The 22,930-nt window shown below is 30.0% G+C and overlaps 3 protein-coding genes across 3 annotated transcripts; 2 read left to right on the top strand and 1 right to left on the bottom strand.

Moving 5' to 3' along the window:
• The first annotated feature begins 3,326 nt into the window (after positions 1-3,326).
• Positions 3,327-3,773, top strand: LOC111894767 (uncharacterized mitochondrial protein AtMg00810-like). The gene has a single exon (XM_023890868.1). It carries the CDS (start codon positions 3,327-3,329, stop codon positions 3,771-3,773), a length of 447 nt encoding a protein of 148 aa, XP_023746636.1.
• Positions 3,774-5,387: 1,614 nt separating this feature from the next.
• LOC111894772 (membrane-anchored ubiquitin-fold protein 4) lies at positions 5,388-7,089 on the top strand. Its single transcript, XM_023890872.3, has 4 exons — positions 5,388-5,658; positions 5,763-5,977; positions 6,430-6,591; positions 6,933-7,089. The coding sequence occupies exons 2-4, from the start codon at positions 5,848-5,850 to the stop codon at positions 6,986-6,988; spliced, it is 348 nt and encodes a 115-aa protein (XP_023746640.1). The 5' UTR covers positions 5,388-5,658; positions 5,763-5,847; the 3' UTR covers positions 6,989-7,089.
• A 230-nt stretch (positions 7,090-7,319) lies between these two features.
• On the bottom strand, positions 7,320-10,682 carry LOC111894771 (pollen-specific protein-like At4g18596). Its single transcript, XM_023890871.3, has 2 exons — positions 10,347-10,682; positions 7,320-7,854 (listed from the first exon to the last, which is right to left on the bottom strand). The coding sequence occupies exons 1-2, from the start codon at positions 10,510-10,512 to the stop codon at positions 7,517-7,519; spliced, it is 504 nt and encodes a 167-aa protein (XP_023746639.1). The 5' UTR covers positions 10,513-10,682; the 3' UTR covers positions 7,320-7,516.
• Between the last annotated feature and the right edge of the window lie 12,248 nt (positions 10,683-22,930).

Below are 22,930 nucleotides of genomic sequence, written 5' to 3'. Positions count from 1 at the left end.
CCGGACTCAAGGTTAGGGAAAACCATTCACGAAAGGATACCCTCGATTTAAGACTTTGGAGCCAAAGCAAGTCAAAACATGGTGTTTTCTTTTAGTCAAAGCTTCTACTTGACTCCACAAGTACCAAGAGTGTTTGGTACAAGTTTAAAGCAGAATTATGAAGGCTTGAGACTCACTAAAAGCATTAGAAATAATCCCGAAAACAGATATCCCGCACAACAACAACTTCCGGTGTTTTAAGGGCTATTGGAGGCGGTTCCGGCCTACACAACTCCGAGAAGAGTCGATAATCAAGATAGATTCGAGAGAGCTTGTACATACCTTGCCATGATCTAGAAAAACCGAAGAAACGATCTTAACAACCTCCTCCTTCTCGCTGCATTCTTCATCCAACGCTCTCTCTTTCTCTCTTGCTCTTCTCCCTCGTTTTTCTGTCAATAAGTATATCTCTCCCTCTCGTATAGCAGCTTCACAATCGATAGAGTAGATGGAAGGAGGGTTAACGTCGTTGGAATGGTAACAAAACAAAGAAAGAAGAGCCTCCTGTCGGTTCATTGGGCTAAGTGTGATTAGGATTTCATTTTTCACTTTCGGTCCTTGGTGCTTAAAGCCTTGTGCACATTCCACCCTAACCTACAATTCCTTTAATAAGATTTGTAACTTTTTTAAAAAGTTGTAGTTTTCAATAAAATTTTAAAATGTTGCAATTTTGAATAAAATTTGCAACTTTTTAAAAAAAAAGTTACAGTTTTCAATAAAATTTGTAACCTTTTTAAAAAAAGTTACAATTTTCAATAAAATTTGTAACTTTTTAAAATCAAAGTTGCATTAAATCTTCTAGTGCAACCTTTTTGTTTGAAGAAACTTTTTTTATAATCAAATGCAACTCTTGTGAAAAGGTTGCATCTAAAAGGTCGCATTAGACTCATTTTGTAGTAGTGAATGGAAGATACTTGAAACGTCTACGTGTGAGATGGAAACTTTAATGCAATAGAAGTATTCAAATGAGTGTATCTTGAATTAGAACCTTCATTACCATGGAATTATTGCTAGTAACAAAGTTCCAATGGGATATTCTGTAATATCAAACACTCATTCTTTGAGACATTTGAATCTTGATATTACAGGAGATCAATGCATGTTAAGTGGGAATTTCGTCACATCTTGGATAGTGATAAGAATTCGGAATTATGAAATGAACATCATTGGAATAATGTCCAATTGATATGTTCACATGTTCATAATATGACATGACTGATGTTTAATTCAAGTGGTTAGTTGATAAGTAGAAACATTATACAATAAATAAAGTCGTAATTGTTATGGTGATTAAATAATAGAGATTATTTATATTCAGTAGTTTTGATACCATAGTTAATTAGTTTATTAATGTGTTTCACTTTTCTTGTTTTACTTCGTGAATGATTTGATTATTCAAAATTCCACATTCACTCATACTTTTGGAAGTAAGTAGTGAATCAATATTGTCATGTATTGGACTGTAGAGTGTATGAGTGTTTAGGCATAGCAAAGGTTTGCATAAAGTATTCATAAGTACTTTTAAAATGGAGAATTTAAGTATTGGATAAACCCACACTCAAAGAATTACTTCATGAATTTTATCACGAGTAATTTTGAGATGATAATATATTAATATTATATTCTTGAAATGGAGATATATGTGTTGTAATTTATAAGTCAATTGTGCATTGGTGTTACGTAAACGCATCAGTAACATGATGTTATAAAACGTAGCATCACGCATGATTTGGTGAGTTAAAGATACAAGAATATGATTCGGAATTTATTCGTTCCTTTTTCCCTAACGGGAAAAGTGATATCTTTGGAACCCTCGATGATTTGTTGTCGACATCTAAAGTGCTTGGTCAAGCCCGGATTGAATTGATGTATGTAATTAGTAGTCTGAATTCAGTCGTCATAAATCAAAAAATCAAGATACATAATATAGGATAATGTGATTGATTCTAATCCATGTCTCTTGTCTATATTATATCTTGAAGAACGGAGGAATATCTGGTCACTTATCTTAGGACTAACGACTGATCGTATCAGAGTCTGTAATTTCTCTAGGAAGCACCATTTGCTGATAATTTAGAAGTTATACTCGTGATTGTAGTTATAGAATTATCCAAGTGGGAGACTATTTGATTAGGTGTTTAAGCCAATAACTAAATTGATATATACTTGAATTATTAACAAAGTCCTTTTGGGTTTCCCTCAAACATAGTAATTGAATATGATGACTTTTAGAGGGAAAGAATGATTTATTGATTTATCATATGATTAATAAATAACAATACATGATTTTTCAATACATTATGAGAATAATATATTAATTAGAAATGGTATTATCTAACTAAAATTAATCAAAAATTAATTAGAATCAATTTTGAGATTAATTGGATTAATTAATAGTACAAGGACCTAAGCTGTAATTGCTCAATAGTTGAACAAAAAGGGTTCCAGAACGTTCCCCATAGAGGTGGACAATTTGGAGAGTGATTCTAGGGCTTCTTGAATATCCATTGAAGATAATTAGGAAACCAGATAATTACTTGATTTGAGATATTGTTATTTTAATCAAGTAAGGGTTATTTAGGGTTTTCTTATCAACTATAAATAGGGCTTTAAATTCCGGCCACTCTTTTTTCACTGAGCATAGCCAAAAATATTTCCTCTATTATTCTTTCTCTTCAAGTTTCCTATTTGCTAGGGTTTGGGTGTGAACCATAAGAGGCACGAGATTTCTGGTGCTAGCTTCCAAGAGTTTTGAAGAAGGATTTGATTAGTTATTTACTACAATAACTAATAATATTTGAAATCTCCTCTATGAATTTCCATTTCATTAGGTTTATAGTGTTCATGTTGTTTAATAGAATGGTACTTCAATAGTGTTATAATTAGATCGAATATGTTGCATGTAACCTTAAGTATATAAGGATTTATCTGCCTTATTGCATGTAAAACCCATCAGTTAGGAAAAAGTTGTTTATGGACTTAAGCAAGCTAATAGGACATACTATGATATGCTGATAACATACCTTCTTGAAAACAGTTATAAGCATGGAACCATTGACAATACAATGTTCATCAATAAATCAAGCCCTGAAATTAATCTTGCTCAAATATATGTAGATGATATCATATTCTGATCCACAAAGGAGTAACTGAGTAAAGAGTTTGGAGATATTATGTCTAGGAATTTCAAAATAAGTATGACAGGTGAGTTATAATTCTTTTTGAGTCTTCAAGTCAAACAACAATCAAAAGGAATTTTCATAAATCAAAGCAAGTACATCTCCAATATGCTAAAGAAGTTCTCTTTCGCTGATTGCAAACGTACTAAGATGCCAATGTTCCTTACACGGAAAATATTTGTTGATCATTCAGGGAAAGATGTGAATCCTTCTCTCTACAGGGGAATGATTGGTTCACTTCTTTACTTAACAACAAGTCCCCTTGATATCTTGTTCGTTAGCAGCATGTGTGCTCGCTTTGAAGCTAATCTAAAAGAATCACATATTCTCATTGTTAAATGGTTTTTTCGATATCTAAAGTATACTCCAAATCCTGGGCTATGGTATCCACATGATTCTGATTTCAATTTACTCGATTACACTGACTCTGATTATATAGTGTTTACTCTCGACAAGAAGAGCACATCAGGAGAATGTCAACTTCTGGGCAATAGACTTATCAGCTGGTCTAGTAAGAAACAATCATCATTGGCATGTTCAACCACTAAAGCATAATACATTGCTACTGGAGGATGTTGTGATCAAATCCTCTAGATTCAAAATCAATTTATGGATTATAGCTTTGAGTTTTCCAAGACTTCCATATAACATGACAATACCCACGTCATTCTCATTACATTCAAAAGGAATCCAGTTCAATACTCAAAAACCAAGCACATCGAGATTCGTCATCACTTCACATGGGACAATTTTCAAAAAGGGAAAAATTAAATTGATGTATGTTCCAACTACAAACCAACTCGCTCATATCTTCACCAAGCCGTTGGATGAACATAAAATCATATTTCCTATTGGTGAATTGTGAATGCTTTCTATTTTTATGGTTTTTCTTCCTTAAAGTTCTACTTCATTCAACTTTATGTAAAAAAAGGGGAAAAGATATTTGATTATGCAAACCCTTGTGGCTTTGGGCATCCTTCTCGAATTTGGGCATCAACCATGAAGACTAATTATGGTAAAAATTTTGGGGTTTGTCCCAACTGAATGGTGAATTTAACCGAAAGCTTTATCATGTCCTCCTACTATATATTTGCTTGGTGAATATTTATTTCAATTTGTAATGTGACTGTAAAAATGTCTTGATGAATATTTATGCCAATTTGTAGTGTGATGAAATCTACTTATTTGCATCTTGCCTAGCTACTTGATGTATGCATTTTGTAGTTTTAACAACTTCTAGATCTTAAGCTACTTATGGGCATTTATCCCCCTATTTTCACAAATTACAATCGTTCATTCATGGAGAAGCACTAAATCGGTTTATAAATAAGGAGTATATCAATTAATGTCATGCACTAGTTATTATGTCATGTCACAAATAATTAGACCAAGCCTTCCTTTACCTGCAAGAACTGACTACTAGTGGGTAATATTTGAACAAACCGTATAGTTTATTGGTGTTTTTTATACAAAGATCGTACTTGGATGATCATTTTTGAACATACCAAACTTAGATGATGTTTTTTGAATGATTTTAAAACATAGTTATCTTCCCAATTCATTTTCTCTTAATTAACTTTTATCGATAAATGTCGGTTACCATGAGATGGCCTTTGTACAAAGTATATATAGTTCATTGGTGTTTTTTATATAAAGACTTTACTTGGATGAGGTTTTTTGAATATAACAAACTTGAATGATGTTTTTTAAACGATTTTGAAACATAGTTACCATACAGAGTCATTTTTTTATATTCCAAATCTTTTGATACATTATAAAATCAAGCAAAACTTTTTATAAAAAAAAAAATAGATTTCAACCCAATTATAAAATCCTAAAAAAAAAACATATTAGTTTTGTAAAAACTCATTGCTATAAGAGGATGACATCATCCATTGTCGATTTTAATAATTCTTTTTAATCATAAAATTAAAAAAAAAAAAAAAAAACGTGTCAATTAATTATCATACAAGTAATTTATCCATTACATTAAATTAAACGAAATCTAAATCATTTTATAATATGAAAATAAATTACCTTTTATAGAACTATACAATTATTTTTAAAATTAAAAAGAATTATAATCATCCAACTTGAACTAAAAAATCACAAGACAATCCAACCAATTTCATACATATCATCTACTAATCCACCGACTATGTTCCCTGTTTGTATTGGAATCTACGCATTTCAAATTTATAGATATAAAACCACAGCTAAAGTTACCAAAAAAATGGAAAAGTAAGGTTTTAAAATTCATCAGCACTCATCAGTCATCAACAGTGCGCGTGAAAATCGGGCCTAGGGTTCCTCATCTTCTTCTTGATCCTTCCTCAATTTTCATTTCATATCTTCATTTACGAGTATTTCGTAGTCTGCCGTCTGCATCCAGCTGTTTCTATACCATCCACAATTCAATATAGACGCGTTGAAGTAGAAGGTGCAATGAAAATACCTGATTTCACACTTAATTTCTGTCAATTATATAGCTTTTTGATTCACTTTGATTACTGTTATGTTTTATCTTCGTTTGATTTTGTGTAGGTTTGTCGAGACTATAAAAGAGGTGTGTGATCTTAGGGTTTTGCATAAGCTAAAGTTATATTTATTATAGTTTGTTGCAAAGCAAATGCCAGAGGAAGATCTTTTAGAAGTAAAGTTTCGATTGTTTGATGGATCTGACATTGGTCCATTTCGGTATTCTCCAGCTTCCACGATTTCCCTTCTGAAAGAGAGAATTGTCGCTGAATGGCCCAAAGGTTAGTGCAGTGCTATTTCCATGATTCCATCATATTCAACTATTTGATTAGTTATTCTTCTGTTACTTATATTGAAGATACAAACAGCTTTGGAGCCTTCTTTTTGGGTGAAAGTATTGATACAATTGATTTTATCCTGTCATCATATACCACTATTTGATTAATTGTTCTTCTGTATCTTCAATCATAAATTTCTACACACTAAAACAAGTGAACAAAGAAAGAATCAATGTTTAATAATAAGTTAATAGCTATCTTCATCAATCTGCACATGAAGGAGTGTTGAAAGTCTTCTTTTTTTTTAAAAAAAAAACTCCTATTAGTATCAAGTGATCAAGTCATATCACTTGCTTACATCTATCCATATGTGAAGTTTTATTTAAATCAAATAGGGTTATCATTTACATTTATCACTTGTTTACAAAGTAGAAACATATGTTATGTTCTCTCAGATAAAAAAGGTGGACCCAAATCAGCAAATGACATCAAATTGATAAATGCTGGTAAAATTTTGGAAAACAATAAGACTGTTGGCCAGTGTAGAACACCATTTGGAGATCTACCAATTACAATGCATGCTCTTGTACAAGTTTCTTTAACCAAGACAAAAACAGGTAATTTCCATGTCTTCTTTCTCACTATTTAATCTGTTATACTTTCTTTTATATTTATATAGTTTTCAAAAAACGATGATAATGTAGTTTCTTTATTTCACATCGTGTTAAATGATAGAAATAGCAATGTACTTTAAAAAATCTACCCAATTATAGCAATGTCATGCAAACACAAAGCAACATTCACTGCTATAATTGGGTAGATTTTTTTTTACCCTTTTTTCCTTTAGTGTTAAAGCATTTCTAATTTGCACAAATGCATATACATTTTATTCCCTTTCTTTTGTATCTTATAAAAGTTGTGCTCTTTTTTTTTTTTTTTTTTTCTATCACCCAAACAGAAAAGAAGATTGATGAGGCTCCAAAGATAAACACATGTACATGTTCCATTTTGTAATATTTCATAAGGAGTGTAAAGTGTTATACCACATTTGTTACATGTTAAATCTACTTATGTTGTGTATGTGTGCTTTATATATATAATTCATTGTTTTACAATTTTTTTTTTTGTTAGACTCAACTTCAATGACTACATGTATGTCCAAAGTCATCTTATGTTAGACATCAACAATATCAAGATGCAACAATTGTGTATTATTATGTTAGATATGAAAAGGATTTTTCAAATCATGACGCCTTGATAAGAGTAAAAATTGAAAACACAATGTTGCAACTTGTAATCGAAAAATAAAATGGAAGTAGAATCATTACTTTGTTAGACTGTTAAATGCAAGAAAAAACATGGTTTATTATAAAATATCATACAATTTATTTCTTTCTATTACAACAAAAAATCAACCTAATTATATAATTATCATCCAAATACAAGTCACAATGCTATATCCGATACAATTTTACAAAGTCCAATATCCCAACAAGAAAAAACACAACGGTATAATACAAAAATAAACAAAAGTCAAAAGTCCTAACCACAAATTGCAAGATCTTTCTTGGAAGGTCTAAAACTCAAGGCATAGAGGCTATAAATGCAAAGATTTGCTTGTTTGGACTTAACAGAGAATTGATTGGAAGTGGTGATAAAGGCAGGAACATTGCATGCAGGAGATGTGCTTCTTATTAATGAAGCTCTGCATGTGTTAAGAACTTGAACTTCTTCTTTAGCACAATTGATTCCATCAACAGAAGGAATTTCCAATTTGTATACTCCGTGTTTGTTTGTAGTTCTGTTAACTGAGAATGATATTTGTTCTGTTGTTCTTGGAGAAGCTGCTTTGAACTTGCAATCTATTCTTACTTCTGCCCCTGTGGTGTTTTTTTGATGGGTTAACACGCAAATACAAAGCAATTTTCAGTGCTATAATTATAATTGAGAAATCAAAATAACCTCCTACGTGTTTATACATACTATCATCTTCCTACACAATTAAGATTGTGATACTTGTAACATTTAATAAAATTAATAAATTTTTATTACATTTGTCATCATCTAAAAGTGGTACGGAATGGGTAGGAAGAATAAATAGGAGGATATTTAATTTCTCATTTCCTATAAGTAGTGGTGATTGTCTATTAATCTTATATTTTTGACCGAATAAATTAATAGAAAATGTTGGTATGTAAAATTACTTGTGTAGTTTGTATATTTGAGACTAGGTGTAAGACTCATGTATTATATGAGTTAATTAGAAGAAATTAAATATAAATGTCTAAATATTTAAGAACTTTGGATTTATAAGAAAATAAGAAAAAAAATGAATTATTAAGATTGATTTTTTTTGTCTTTTAAATTGAAATAAATAAACTAGTTTTAATATGAGAATTTTGAAATAAGAAGATAAGTCTGATAATGAAATTGATATTTATTTATTACTATATTTATTGTAATTATTATATTAAAATATTATGTGGAATTTATTAAAATAAAAAAACTCATAAAATGACATGTGAAAAAGAAAATTAATTCAAAATAATCACAAAATGGCATTTAGCAAATTGAATGAGAGTTTGACATGTGGTAAAAAAAAACTTTCATTTATTAGAGTAGATTTAGACACGCAAAATAAGTAAAAAGACGTAGGCAGAAAGATGATGACCTATTTATTGAAATCAAATAAAAATTTATAGTATATAATGCTAACTAAAATGAGAAAATGGACCAAAAGTGTGATTTGCTAAGTTAAAACTAAAGGGACGATAAATGTAATTAATCGATTTCCTTATTTAAAACTATATAATACTAACTAAAATGAGAAAAAGGACCAAAAGTGTGATTTCCTAAGTTAAAACTAGAGGGACAAGCTTTATAAAGCTCTAAGAGAAAGGGTTGGTTAAGAAATATTAAATAATATTATTTATAATTAATGTATTTTATATTTAATTATGGTAATAATACACATAACTAATGTTTAACACATTTAATTATGGTAATATTTTTTATAATTAATATTTCAATTAATGTTTTTTATATGTGTCCTTAGGGGCACATATTAGAAAATGCATTTTTTAAATTAAAAACTATAACTAATCCATTTTGTTTTAGAATTAAAAACTATAGGGACTAAAATGTATTTTCCTAAATTAAAACTAAAGGGCTCAAACCTGTAATTAAGCCATTTCCCAACAATTAAAAGGTATATATAATTAGGTATAGGTCGAGTTTTTTGATGGGTTAAATGCAAGAAATAACAATGTAAGTCTTTGTTTATTATATCACCTTCAGTGTTGCAAAACTCGGCCTACTCGGCCGATTAATTGGAATCGGCCCTCCACCGAGGCGAGTAATATCAATTCGGCCAAAAAACTCGGATTTAGTCAAAATCGGTCAAACTCGGTCAAAAATCGGACAAACTCGGTCAAACTCGGGCCTACTCGGTCTTACTCGGTCAAACTCGGCCAACTCGGTCAAAATCGATCAAACTCGGTCATAGGGTCAAAATTGTCATAAAAAGAGAAAAAAATCAAGAATTTCAAGATTAATATGTATAATGCATTTAATGATTTATTATTTAAAACATGTGATTATTACTACATATATATCTTAAATTTTCAGTAATTATCCATGAAGTGAGACAATTATGTGTATTTCAGTTTTTATGTATTCACATGTATCTAATTTTGGTTATATATTTCAATCAAATTATGATTTTGACATATATAATTTTCCAAAAAATATTTCTACATGAATTACCGAATCCGACTCTCCAAGTACTCGCTACTCCCCAGTCGGCCGAAGTAGCAGCGAGTTCTACAACCTTGATCATCTTAATTTCATTTTTTTCTATTATCTTATTGTAATTGGAAAAATCTACAATACTATTTTAGCAATTTCATTTTCACTTCTTTAATTGAGTAAATTTTTCAAAAGCGCGATGTATTGCTAAGAAAAAGCTGAAATTACTATATGCTATAACTGCGTAATTTTAGTAAAGTACCATGTTTTAATAAGAAAAAAAGATGGAAATACATTGCCATTTCATAGAACGATTTTTTTCTAAATGGTGTGTGTGTGTTGATTCTATCAGGTTATATGTACATGATTCCAGAAGGGTTAAAAGCAAAATATAGCAAACTACATCAATTCATTTGTTTATTATAGCAACCTATTTTATCCCTTTCACATTGTAGTAATTAGAGCAATGTAATCCAAATACAAATAAGCGCAATAATTGCAATCTATCTTCAGAATTTCATAACAAACAAATAAGTGCAAATACGTTGAATATTTCGTGGATTTAGCAATATATTAATATTAAAACACAAGAAAATTCACAAAAGGGGATTAAAAATTAAAAAACCTGGCAAGAAGTAACTGTGAGTGGAGAAGGAATTGTTAGAACATGCATCACAGTAGACAACACCAACGACAGTGATATTGGGAACAGGAACTTTGGAGTTTGAGATTGCGACTTCAATTAATGAAAAAACTACAACCAAAAAGAAAAAGAAAGTGTGTGATTCCATCGGAAAAAATGGTGGTGGACTGGTGGTTGTTATGGAGATGAAGAAGACATGGAGAGAGTTTTTAAGTGTTGAAAGGAGAAAACAAAAACATGTGAATGATTTTTGGATGGATGTGAGATTCGTCAGAATTCAGAAAGGTGGGTTGCTTGTTTACATTCACAAAAAAAGGCCCAGACAGACTACTTTCTGTCACTTATCAATTTTTTTATTAGTTTTGAAATCATGACAAACAGCTTCGACAGATGAGTAAACAAAATTAGTGAAACAGGTCTCATTGGTTGTGAATGTCACTATTAGCAGATCTTAAACTTAGAAAAAGGTATAAAGAAAAAAACGAAATGGTCAGATCCATTAAGATATTGAGCTTGAGAGTGGTCTAAACTCTAGAAGACCTTTTAAGAAATCAAAAGAAATTTTAGACTTCAACGATCTAGCTTGATAGTACTCGTCACGATATGTTGTTTTGATAATAGCCATCATATTTTGATTTTCTTTTTTGCAGTATTTTCTTTTTGGTCAATGAAAATTTCTCTATTATTTAAACAAATTTCCACCGATACCAAATCATCCCTATGAGTTGGCCCAATTTGAACGTTCCGTTCCTATGTTTTGTTTATCATTCAGACCATCTTCAAGTTAGTTACTTAGTTATAAACTTGTATGTTTCGTCCGAAATATACCTAAAAAGAATATAATGCCGTTATATACTCTCTCTCTCTCTCTCTCTCTCTCTCTCTCTCTCTCTCTCTCTCTCTCTCTCTCTCTCTCTCTCTCTCTCTCTCTCTCTCTCTCTCGTTTAAACCCTAAATCACTTAAATACAACTCTTTCAACCACTTAGTTTGACTCTTTTCTGTGCACCATAGTCGAACACCCGTTGTCGCCGATCTACACTCTACTGCCCCGACCACCGTCATCGATTTGCACACCTTCATTATATACATGTGTCATTGATCAGTTCGATTTTGCTGCCATCAACGTCATCTATCACCATCTCTTACGGATTTTAGGCTGCCCAACAGCCACCACCTCGTTACACTTAACGCCGGATGACCATCACTTATCCTCTTGACTAGATATGTCTCTTATTCTCTCACTTGCCACACTATAGTCACTGATGTGTATATTTTAATATCGCTAGTTTTATATTTATAATGTTTTATTGAATATCAACTAGTTTTTAAAACACAAATAGCCAGTGCATCTACTCGTGAAATAATATAGTCTAAGGTAAGAAATGGTGTCGAACTCTCGGGGAACGAGTATGATTTCGATTCAAATAATTAAACTAATAGTTAAACTAAAGACATAAATAGAGGGAGGGGTTGTTTAAATTATTAAACTTGTTTTAAACACTCAAATTAAGCAAACAAAAGCATAGAACTAGCTTTAAATCAATATATTTTAAGTGCTTCCACTAGAATACTATAACGTTCCAAAAATACTAAGTGGAAATTTTCTTTAAGTTAACAAAAACAACCATTCATTCATTCCAAAACCCAATCAACGTGTAAGAAAAATGTATCAAACGTCATCAGAGTACAAAACAAATCATAGAGTGCAGAATACTGGTGGATGCGATGCAATCACGTCGAGCTCTCCATTTGGAACCAGAAGTACCTGAAACATACACATGAAACCATAATACATCAAATACGAATGGGCCCATCCCAACATACATCGCTTCGGGTCCAACCCATATCATACATAACCAGGCCCAACCATAACATACATAATCGGGGCCAACCCATATAATTGGACCCAACCCCTTAACATACATAATCGGGCCCAACCCATATAAACATACAAACACATGCAAGAGTCACAAAGACTACTAGCATTCTACAAGCATAATCCAGTGGGTCGGTATTGGTGTCTTTGACCCACTAGTATTGTGAAGAGACTCACTTGAACCACTTGATAGAAGTTCAACAACTACCCCATCAACGGAACAACCAACCCAAGCTTTCTAAAACCAAACCGAAACCAGCCCTTAATCAAATACTCAATTCTACCCAAGTTTGACCAAAAGTCAAACTGGTCAAAAAGTCAACAGTCAACGGTCAAAAGTCAATGGTCAACCTAAGTTAACCTATGCCCCGCATACAAGATGCTCTACGACCAGTGTAGAGCATAAGGCCTCTAAATGAGGCAGAAAAGGGCTACGTGCTACGTAGCTAAAACTACGCCCTATGTAGCATGATGTTGACCAACTTTTCCTATTAAGTGCTTAATACAAAAAGTTAACCATCCAACTCTCAGATGTGGTTCCTAATAGCCTCATAATGGATAAAGTTGCTAACTTTACGTCCATGCATGTCTAGATGAAGCTCATAAGCTTCAAATGGACGTAACACTCGACTTAATGCATGCATGATTTCAAGATCCTCCTAAAGTTTGCACCTTTAAGCTCAAGGGTAGCAAAACAAACTCAAATCAGAAAGGATGAACCTTTACACCGTAACACTCGACTTAATGCATGCATGATTTCAAGATCCTCCTAAAGTTTGCACCTTTAAGCTCAAGGGTAGCAAAACAAACTCAAATCAGAAAGGATGAACCTTTACACCACCTATCTTGTCCATAAACTCAAAAAGGAGGCCAAAATCATAATAAAACCCAAATGAGAAGATCTAAGCTATTAATCACCAAGTTCCAGACTTTTTACCTCAAATGGGTGCCAAAAGTGTGATAGATTTTGGATCCCAAAACTTCCCTCCAAGCTAAACAACTTCAAGCTCTTCCAAACCTTCACCAAGCACTAAAAGCACACAAAAATCCACTCAAAACCACAAGATTCCCAACAAGAGGCTCACAACTCGATTTAGGGTTTCAGGAGGACAAGGAGGCTGATAAGGAGGTTGGTCAAGGAAGTTTAAGGCCTTTAAATAGGGTGCAAAACACTGAAAATTAGGTTTTCCTTCTAAGAGGCCAACTCGCCGAGTTGAGGCTCGTCAACTCGTCGAGTTGCCTCATTAAACTTCGTGGTCAAGATAACTTCTACTCGTCGATTTGAGGCTCCTCAACTCGTCGAGTAGACCCACTAACCATGATTCTTCATCTTCAACTCGCTGAGTTGGCTCCTCCAACTCGTCGAGTTCAACTTGAATTTGGCATAATTCCACAATTAACCTTCTAGATTTCGGGTATTACACAGTCGCCTTCACCTACCACCATCTAGTCATTTTCATCCTGACCTCCAACCAAATGATAAAGAGAAGGAAAGTAGATCCACCACCATCGTTTGCCTGGCCCTCATCAGATTGTGCACAAAATCGAGAAGCGGACATGGTTTCTCGTGGGTTTCAGATTTGATGGGGTATTGATTTCAGCTTTCATAAGAATTTGCACAAAATTGAGAAGGGGGTGGGGGTTTTTCGGTTGATTTTTGTTGTTTATGGTTTTTCCAAAAAAAATGAAGATTTCCGATTGTAGATCTTAGTTACATGCTTGTTTATGGTTTTGATTTCGGTTGGTTTTTTATGTGTGTTTGTTTTTTTTTTAATTTTTTTATTTTGGTTAGCTTGGTTTTGAGCCAGGTTGGTTTTTATATTTTGGGTTGGTTTTTTATTTTTATTTTTATTAAGGTTTGTTTTTAATTTCGTTAGGTTTTGTTGTGGTTTTTGAAGGTGGTTCTCAGAGGTGGTTGTTAGAGGTGGTAAGTGGTGGTTCCTCCAAGGTTGAACTAGATATGCATGTCACAACATCATTTACATGATGGGAAGGAAAGAGATGGGTAATATGTTGGGTCCTATAATAATAAACAATCATTATCATTATATACTTATAAAAGAAACATTTTTTCTTTGACCCCATTCATTTGAAACTCCCATGTATTTTTCCTTTCACCACATTCATTTGAAACTCCCATGACTTTTCAATTTCTTTCTAATAATAATTATAATTTGGTTAATTAGGTTAAACAAATATCAAACCTAAAGTGTAATCATATTTAAACTAAATTTCAATATTAAAATAATATCTTTACTAATCCTTATAAAGTTATGATTTTTAACTTTTAACATATTATACTTAATTTATTAGTTTTAATATATTGTTGTTTGTAAACCATTATCATTTTAAAGATACAATTTTGTAACAATTTGTATGAAATACTTAAATTATTAATTTAAGTATAGCATTACATGGTCAATTTAAATATAAAATTTTGTTTAACTTAAACAATTCAAAAAATATTTTGTAAATAGTTAAAAGTGATAAATTGTAATGTCTTTCTAATAATGATTATAAGTTGATTAATAAGTTTAAATAAATATCAATTCTAGAATGTAATCATAAATAAACTAAATTTTAAATTTTAAAATAATATATTTACTTCTACATATAAAGTTATGTCTTTAACTTTTAACATCTTATACTTAATTTATTAGATTAATATATTGTTATATGTAAACCATTATCAGTTTAAAGCTACAACTTTTGAACAGTTTGGACAAAATACTTAAATTGTTAACTTAAATATAACGTTATAATGTCAACTTAAATATAAATTTATGTTCCACTTAAAAAACCAAAGAAAATTTTGTAAATAGGTAAAAGTGATAAATTGTAGTGATAAATGAAAAAACTAAATTGTAATTTCAGTTAAACTAAAATACCTCCTAAAGATATTTTATAATAGTTAAAAGTTTCAAATAAGTAACTTAACTAACTTACAATAACAATGGTTAAAAATAACTCTATATTAATGATTATATTGTTACCTTTAAAATCAAAAAAACAATGTTTGATGTTTTAAATAAGTATAATGATAGAAATTAAAACATTAAGCAAATAAATTTTAAAAAAAAATTAATTAACAACAACAACAACTATAAATAATATTAAACCATATATTATATTTAATTTTATTAATATGTAACTCGCGGGTAGAAATCATTTAATCGATTGAAATTATCCACTTATAATAGATGTATATATTATCATATAATTCAAAATGATTATATTGTTACCTTTAAAATAAAAAAACAATGTTTGATGTTTTAAATAATTATAATAATAGAAATTAAAACATTAAGCAAATAAATTTAAAAAAATTAATTAAAAACAACAAAAACAACTATAAATAATATTAAACAATATATTATATTTAATTTTATTAATATGTAACTCGTGGGTAGAAATCATTCAATTGATTGAAATTATCCAGTTATAATAGATGTATATATTATCATATAATTCAAAATAATCAATATATTATATCAATTTAGAATACGAATTATTGTATCAAATTTAACAACAACGTTATTATTATATATTTTTTTAAAAAAATACATATATTTGTTAAGACTTCAACTATATAGGTGTTTCTGCGCAACGCGCGGGTATTCGCCTAGTGAAAGATATAAATTGTTGAGAGAAGAACTTTAATGAAAAGATTATGTTGTAGAATAAGTTAATCTCATGGATCTTTAAGTAGCTCAACAATAAATTAAGATGTGAAATTTAAGAACAAGTTATACATAGATATAAGAACAACATAAACTAAATAAACATAAGACAAGTAAAGTGATACTCTGTTGAATGTTAACGAAGCTTGCTTGAAAGCTTGAAGTTAATAAATGATGAACAACAAAAACATAAATGTATAAAAGATTTGTATTCACATAAGTTTCGATTGCAATAAAGAGTCAGACACATTTGAAACTAAACGGCTCAAACTAGATAAAACTCTTTAAACTTACTTGGTATAATATGTACTTAAAATACAATCTAATTTTTTTTGAAATGGCTTCTTATTTATTTATATGGTATGTGTATAACTTGTTAAATTGGCAAATTAAAATCACCGTAAGGAACTAAAATTTTATTTTAGAATAAATTACACAAATCATCCTTGTGGGTTGTCCCACATTTCATGCTTATGTTTTGTTTATCATTCGGACCATCCAAAGTTAGTTACTTAGTTATAAACTAATTGTAAGACCTATGTATTACACGGGTTAATTTAAAAAAAATAAAATAAATATAAAGGTCAAAATATTTGAGAATTTTTAATTTATAAGCAAAAAAGAAAAATAATAAATTATTACAATAGAATTATTTTAAATTGAAACAAATAATTTAATTAAATAAAAGAATCTAATAAACTTTAATTTTGAGAGTTTTGAAATTAAAAGGTAAGTTCATTAATGAAACTGATATCCATTTATTACTACATATATTGCAATTATTATATTAAAATATTATGTGAGATTTAAAAAATAAAAAAAAAAAACGCATAAAATGACATGTGGAATAAAAGTTAATTCAAAATAACCACAAAATGACATTTGACAAATTGAATAAAAATGTAACAAGTGGTAAAAAAATATTCATTTATTAGAGAGGACTTACATGTTTTGTCCGTATCTGCATGTTTCGTTCGTAACAGACCTAAAAAAACTATAATGCCCTTATATATTTCCTAAAAAAAGTTTTTTTTTGTTATTTGTTTATCATTTATAATAAAAAAAAACAAAATAGACACCACCTCTCTCTCTCTCTCTCTCTCTCTCTTGTTTAATCCTTAAATCACTTCCCTCCCTCTCTTATAGGTGTTTAAACCCTAAATAACTTAAATACAACTCTCAACCACTTAGCTTGATTGTTGTCGTGCACCATAATCGAACACCCGTCGTCGCCGATCTACACTCTAACGCCACCTACCACCATCACCGATCTACACACCTCCATTATATATCTCTATTGTTGATCTGTTCGATTTCGCTACCGTCACTGTTGTCTACCATCATCTCTTACAGATTTAATGCGGCATGACGACCACCACCTCGTCTTGCTTAACCCCGATGACCACCACTCACCCTCTTGATTAGATATGTCTCTTATTTTCTCAATTGTTGCACCATAGTCACCTATACTATATCTTCTCCCAGCCAACATCACCCACTATAATCTCTTATTTTCTCAACCTATGTCACCTACCATCATCTATTTCCTCTTATCCTGACCTACAAACAAATGAGAAATTTCTGTAAAGAGAAGGAAAGTAGAGCCACTACAATCGCTTGCCTCATACTGTACATAAATCGAGAAGCAGATAGGGTTTTTTCTAGGTTTAAGAATTGATGGGATATTGATTTCAACTTTCATAAGAATGTACACAAAATGAGAAGCAGGTGAGGGGTTTTCAGTTGATTTTTGTTGTTAATGGGGTTTTCAAAAAATGCAGGTTGCTGATGGTAGATTTTAATTACATGCTTGTTTTTTATTTTGGTTATGGTTGGTTTTTGATGTGTGTTTGTTTTATTTTGGTTAGCTTTTTTTTGATGGTTTGTTTTGCTATTTTGATTTGGTTTGTTTTTTATTTTAATTTTATTAAGGTTTGTTTTAAATTTCATTAGGTTTTGTTATGGTTTTCGAAGGTGGTCAGTGGTGGTTCCTGGAGGTTGAACTAGATCGGGGTGTCACAACATCATTTACATGGCGGGGAGGAAAAGAGGTGGGTAAGATGTTGGGTCTTATAATAATAAACAATAAAAGATATAAGTAAATAATAAGAACAGAAAAGTTAAAAATAATATATATCAAGGGCAATATACTGATTTTATATCCGGATGAAATGTGTAAGTTTAAAAATAACAAGGGACAATACGTGTGAAAACGAAATATAGGGACAAAAAGCACAAATTGGGCCAAACCAGGTGTATGTTATGAAACATATATGATTTGTCATGTACTTTTAGACAAAATTATAAAAGTGGTCACTATGGTTTGTCAATTTCTTTGGGTAAGGTCCAAAAAACGTTTATTAGCAAAAAGGTGCCTGTTTAGTTGTTTTGTTGTGGTTTTGATCCCTACCACGTTAAGTTTAACAACATGATTGTTAACGTTTGGCAAATGACAGATTTACCCCCTTTCTGCAGTTTTATCTTTTTACCAAACTACAAAGACCGATTATGCACTTTTTCTTTTTCATTTTATTGGATTATTGTATATTAATTCTTTTAATTATTTTTTTAAAACGTTTTTCTTATTGTATTATTTTTATTGGATTATTATATATTAATAAATACTATTTTTAATATATTATATTTATATATTAATAAATATTATTTTATTTGATTATTAACTTTTATTGAATTTCTTCTTTATTGTATTGATTGTTTTTATTAGATTTTTATATATTAAAAAATATTATTTGTAACATATAATATTTATCTATTAGTAAGTGTTACTTTATTTGATTATTAATTTCATTTAATTAATTTTTATTTTATTTTTTACTGCATTATTTCTTTTTATTGGATTATTAATTTAAATTTAGAGTAAATTACTGAAATCGTCCCTGTGGTTTGGTCAAAATTGCACGTTTGGTCCCTAACTTTTTTTTGCACTCGGATCGTCCCTGTGGTTTGATTTTGTTGCATTTTCCGTCCCTTACATACATAAAGTTAGGGACCAAACATGCATTTTTTTACCAAACCGTAGGGACGAAAAACGCAACAAAATCAAACCACAGGGACGATCCGAGTGCAAAAAAAGAAGTTAGGGACCAAACGTGCAATTTTGACAAAACCACAGGGACGATTTCAGTAATTTACTCTTAAATTTATTATTTTTATTTATAGCAAATAATATTTTTTTGATTGTTTTTATTTTCTTTTAATTTCTTTCATAATTGTTTTAAATAAAAATACCAAAAAGTCTCACCAACCTCATATTTCCTAATTTATTTTAAATATTTAGAAGATAACATATTTTGGACAACACCACCACCATCACTCAGTCACAACAAACCACTATCGGGCCGTCTACAATAGATAAATATTACTTTGTATATAATTTCATTAATTATTCACGAATTGAGATCATCATGTGTATTTTAGTTTTTGTGTATCCACATGTATTAAAATTTATTATATATTTCAATAAAATTATTATTTTAACTTATGATTTTAACATATATAATTTCCCTAAAAATATTTCTACATGAATTACCAAATCCAAGTATTTGTTACTCGGCGGTCGGTCAAACGCATACCGAATAACGAGTTCTACAACGTTGTTACCACATGTAGTGGCTATAGTGGCTTGAAAACCCCCGATCTAACATTGTAGTCATTGATGGCGGTATCTGCAATGAATGGTCGGCTGGAGGATGTATGCTTTCTGGGGTTTATTACACATTGTGTGGGTACTTGGTGTAGTTTTCGTCGAGAATGACCGACTGTAGTCGATTATCGTTGATTTCTAGTGAGATGATACGACGACCCAAGCTGGTAAAAAGCAACGAATGGAGGAGCTGACCAGGAGTGTTTTAATTAATTTTTTTTTTAATTTTTTCCTTATTGTATTAATTCTTTTTCATTGGATTATTATATATTAATAAATAATAATTTTATTATATTATATCTATATCTTAATAAATATTATTATATTATATTATATTATATTATATCCGTCGGAATCCTCTATATTTGCCACTAAGCTGACCATATTCTGCTCTAACCAATAGGAGGTCCGATCCAAACACTCTTGGTTAGCTCCTCCATTCGTTGCTTTTTACCACCTTGTGTCGTCGTATCACCTCGCTGGAAATCGTCGATCATCGACTACAGTCAGCCATTCTCGACGAAAACTACACCAGTCTACTATTCACACAATATGCAACAAACCCCTAAAACATACAACCTCTAGCCGACCATTCATTACAGACACCGTCATCGATGACGACAATGTTAGATCGAGGGCTTTCAAACCACCATAGTCATTACAGGTGGTGGCAAGGTTGTAAAACTCATTATTCGGTACTCGTTCGGCCGATCGTTGAGTAGCGAATACTTGGATTTGGTAATTCTTGTAGAAATATTTTTAGGGAAATTATATATGTCAAAATCATAAGTTAAAATGATAAGTATATTGAAATATATAACAAATTTAGATACATGTGAATACACAAAAACTAAAATACACATGATGATCTCACTTCATGGATAATTACTGAAATTATATACATATAATATTTATCTATTGGAGATGGCCCGATAGTGGTTTGTTGTGACCGAGTGATGGTGGTGGTGTTGTCCAAAATATGTTATCTTCTAAATATTTAATATAAATTAGGAAAGGTGGGGTGGGTGAGATTTTTTGGTATTTTTATTTAAAATAATAAAGAAAGAAATTAAAAGAAAATTAAAAAAATATTATTTATTATAAATAAAAATAATAAATTTAAATTAATAATCCAATAAAAAGAATTAACACGATAAATTTTTTTAAAACATTAATTAAATGAAATTAATAATCCAATAAATTAACACTTACTAATAAATAAATACTATATGTTATAAATAATATTTATTAATATATAATAATCCAATAAAAAATAATTAATGCAACAAAGAAGAAATTAAAAAAATTAATAATCAAATAAACTAATATTTATTAATATATAAATATAATATATTAAAAATAATATTTATTAATATATAATAATCCAATAAAAATAATAATACAAGCACGCAAGCACGCAAATTACTCCAAACAATAGGGACCATTCGTGTAATTTACTCAAAGATAAAACTACAGAAATGATCTCAGGGGTAAATCCGTCTTTTACCAAAAGTTAACAACCATGCTGTTAAACTTAACGATGTAGGGACCAAAACCACAACAAAACCACAAAATATGAACTTTTTTGCTAAGAAACTTTTATTACACCTTACCAAAAGAAATTGACAAATCAAAAAGAATCATTTTTGCATTTTCGTCTCACTTTTAATATCCACTAAATAAAATTTTAATTTATAAATTGCCATTTACAAAGTGATGTCACTTTTAATACCGACTAAATAAAATTTTAATTTATAAATAATAAGTCATGTTTTAACATCCGCTAAAGATTATTTTATTTTATAAATCACATATGTTGCAATTTATTTAAATAAGAAGTTATCTCAGTTTTAACACATACTAAAACAAAAATAGAAGATAATCAAAGTTGTTGCAGTCGAAACTTCTTTAAAAAATAGATGGCTTTAATTGAACGAAATAAAATAACGGTTACATTACAAAAAAAAAAAGGATTTTTTTAATATGTGCCCTAAGGACACATATAATAAACATTAATTATAAAAAATATTACCATAATTACAAAAATGATTAAAATATAATGGCTTTTATTTATATATATATAATAATATTATGAATGATGCAATCTTTTTGGATTTATCATATATGAGACGCTATTTAGTTTTAGATTATATCAAAACTCTAAAGTATGCTTTGAATTTCACTAAACATTGCAGACAAAGTCAAAAAAGAAATCCGTGAAACATGTCTTAAAATCGAAAAACATATTCAACATTTTAAGAACATATTTTGTTTTTATCGAAATCTAACATAATGTTAAGGGTGCGTTTGGTTGTGGAAAATTTTCTAGTTTTCTAGGAAAAATTTCCAAAAAAAACGGAAATTTTGAAAACGTGTTTGGTTCGTTCAGTTTTCCAAAGTTTTCTAAGAAAATGAAAATTTTCAGTTTTCCAAACTGTATGTAAATTAGAAAAGTGATTTTTATAGTTTTCCAAATTTCTAAGATGGAAAATGAAAACTCCACTCGTTCCAACCAAACGCGTTTTCATTGAAAATTGCAAAAGAAAACTCAACCCTATTTTCTGAAAACATTTTAATAGAAAATAAAAACAATTTTCCACAACCAAACGCACCTTAATTTTCTTTTATATTTTTTACCAACAAGTGGATTCCGATACAAGAGCATAAAAATAAAAATGTGCTATATAACTAAAAAGGCAATAATGATAAACATTTTGGATTTAAGAAACAAGAGAGAATTTCTTTAGAAGAATTTTGTTCAAATAAAAGTAAATTCCAAAATCCGAAAATAACCTATTTCGAACTTATAGGGCATGTTTAGTGAAATTAACCAATAGCAGATAACATGTAGCATGTAGCGGGTAACATTTTATTAAACACTACATGAAGTAGCATTTAAATTTGAAACATTTTGTTTAAACTAAACTCTAAAAGCTTGTAGTGCCAAATGAGATTTTCTGCTAAAAAAAACGTTTTGTCAAACGCTAGAAGCTAGAAGCTCTCAAAAACTCTGTACCGAACGCGCTCATATCATTCCAATAAATGCAAAAACATTGGAATCGTCACAATAATTTTAAAAAACGATTGCTCCTAATTGAAAATGTAGGGCTTGATGAGTGAAAACCCTATTTTATTAAGTTATTTATTTATTTATTATTATTAATTTTTTTTTACTTGAAATAAAAAATAATGCACTAGCTGATCAAACCCTTAAATAAATGGAGAAACAGCTTTTAGCATCTTATTTACAGCGTCTATTCCTTGATTGATTTAAAGGAAATGAACAGTCATTTCTGTCTCCATATCTTTTGAGCTTTTGCATTTCGTGAGTGGACATGCTTGCAA

The sequence above is a fragment of the Lactuca sativa genome, chromosome 3 (assembly GCF_002870075.4).
Source record: "Lactuca sativa cultivar Salinas chromosome 3, Lsat_Salinas_v11, whole genome shotgun sequence".
Classification (NCBI taxonomy): domain Eukaryota; kingdom Viridiplantae; phylum Streptophyta; class Magnoliopsida; order Asterales; family Asteraceae; genus Lactuca; species Lactuca sativa.
This window is presented reverse-complemented; position numbering and strand designations above follow the sequence as displayed.

Excerpts from the sequence above, each read along its gene's own strand:
- LOC111894772 (XM_023890872.3), top strand. The coding sequence starts at position 5,848 with ATGCCAGAGGAAGATCTTTTAGAAGTAAAGTTTCGATTGTTTGATGGA. Across the intron at positions 5,978-6,429 it reads TGTCGCTGAATGGCCCAAAG|ATAAAAAAGGTGGACCCAAA; the intron begins GTTAGTGCAGTG and ends ATGTTCTCTCAG. Across the intron at positions 6,592-6,932 it reads TTTAACCAAGACAAAAACAG|AAAAGAAGATTGATGAGGCT; the intron begins GTAATTTCCATG and ends TCACCCAAACAG.
- LOC111894771 (XM_023890871.3), bottom strand. The coding sequence starts at position 10,512 with ATGGAATCACACACTTTCTTTTTCTTTTTGGTTGTAGTTTTTTCATTA. Across the intron at positions 7,855-10,346 it reads TCACAGTTACTTCTTGCCAG|GGGCAGAAGTAAGAATAGAT; the intron begins GTTTTTTAATTT and ends AAAACACCACAG.
- LOC111894767 (XM_023890868.1), top strand. The coding sequence starts at position 3,327 with ATGCTAAAGAAGTTCTCTTTCGCTGATTGCAAACGTACTAAGATGCCA.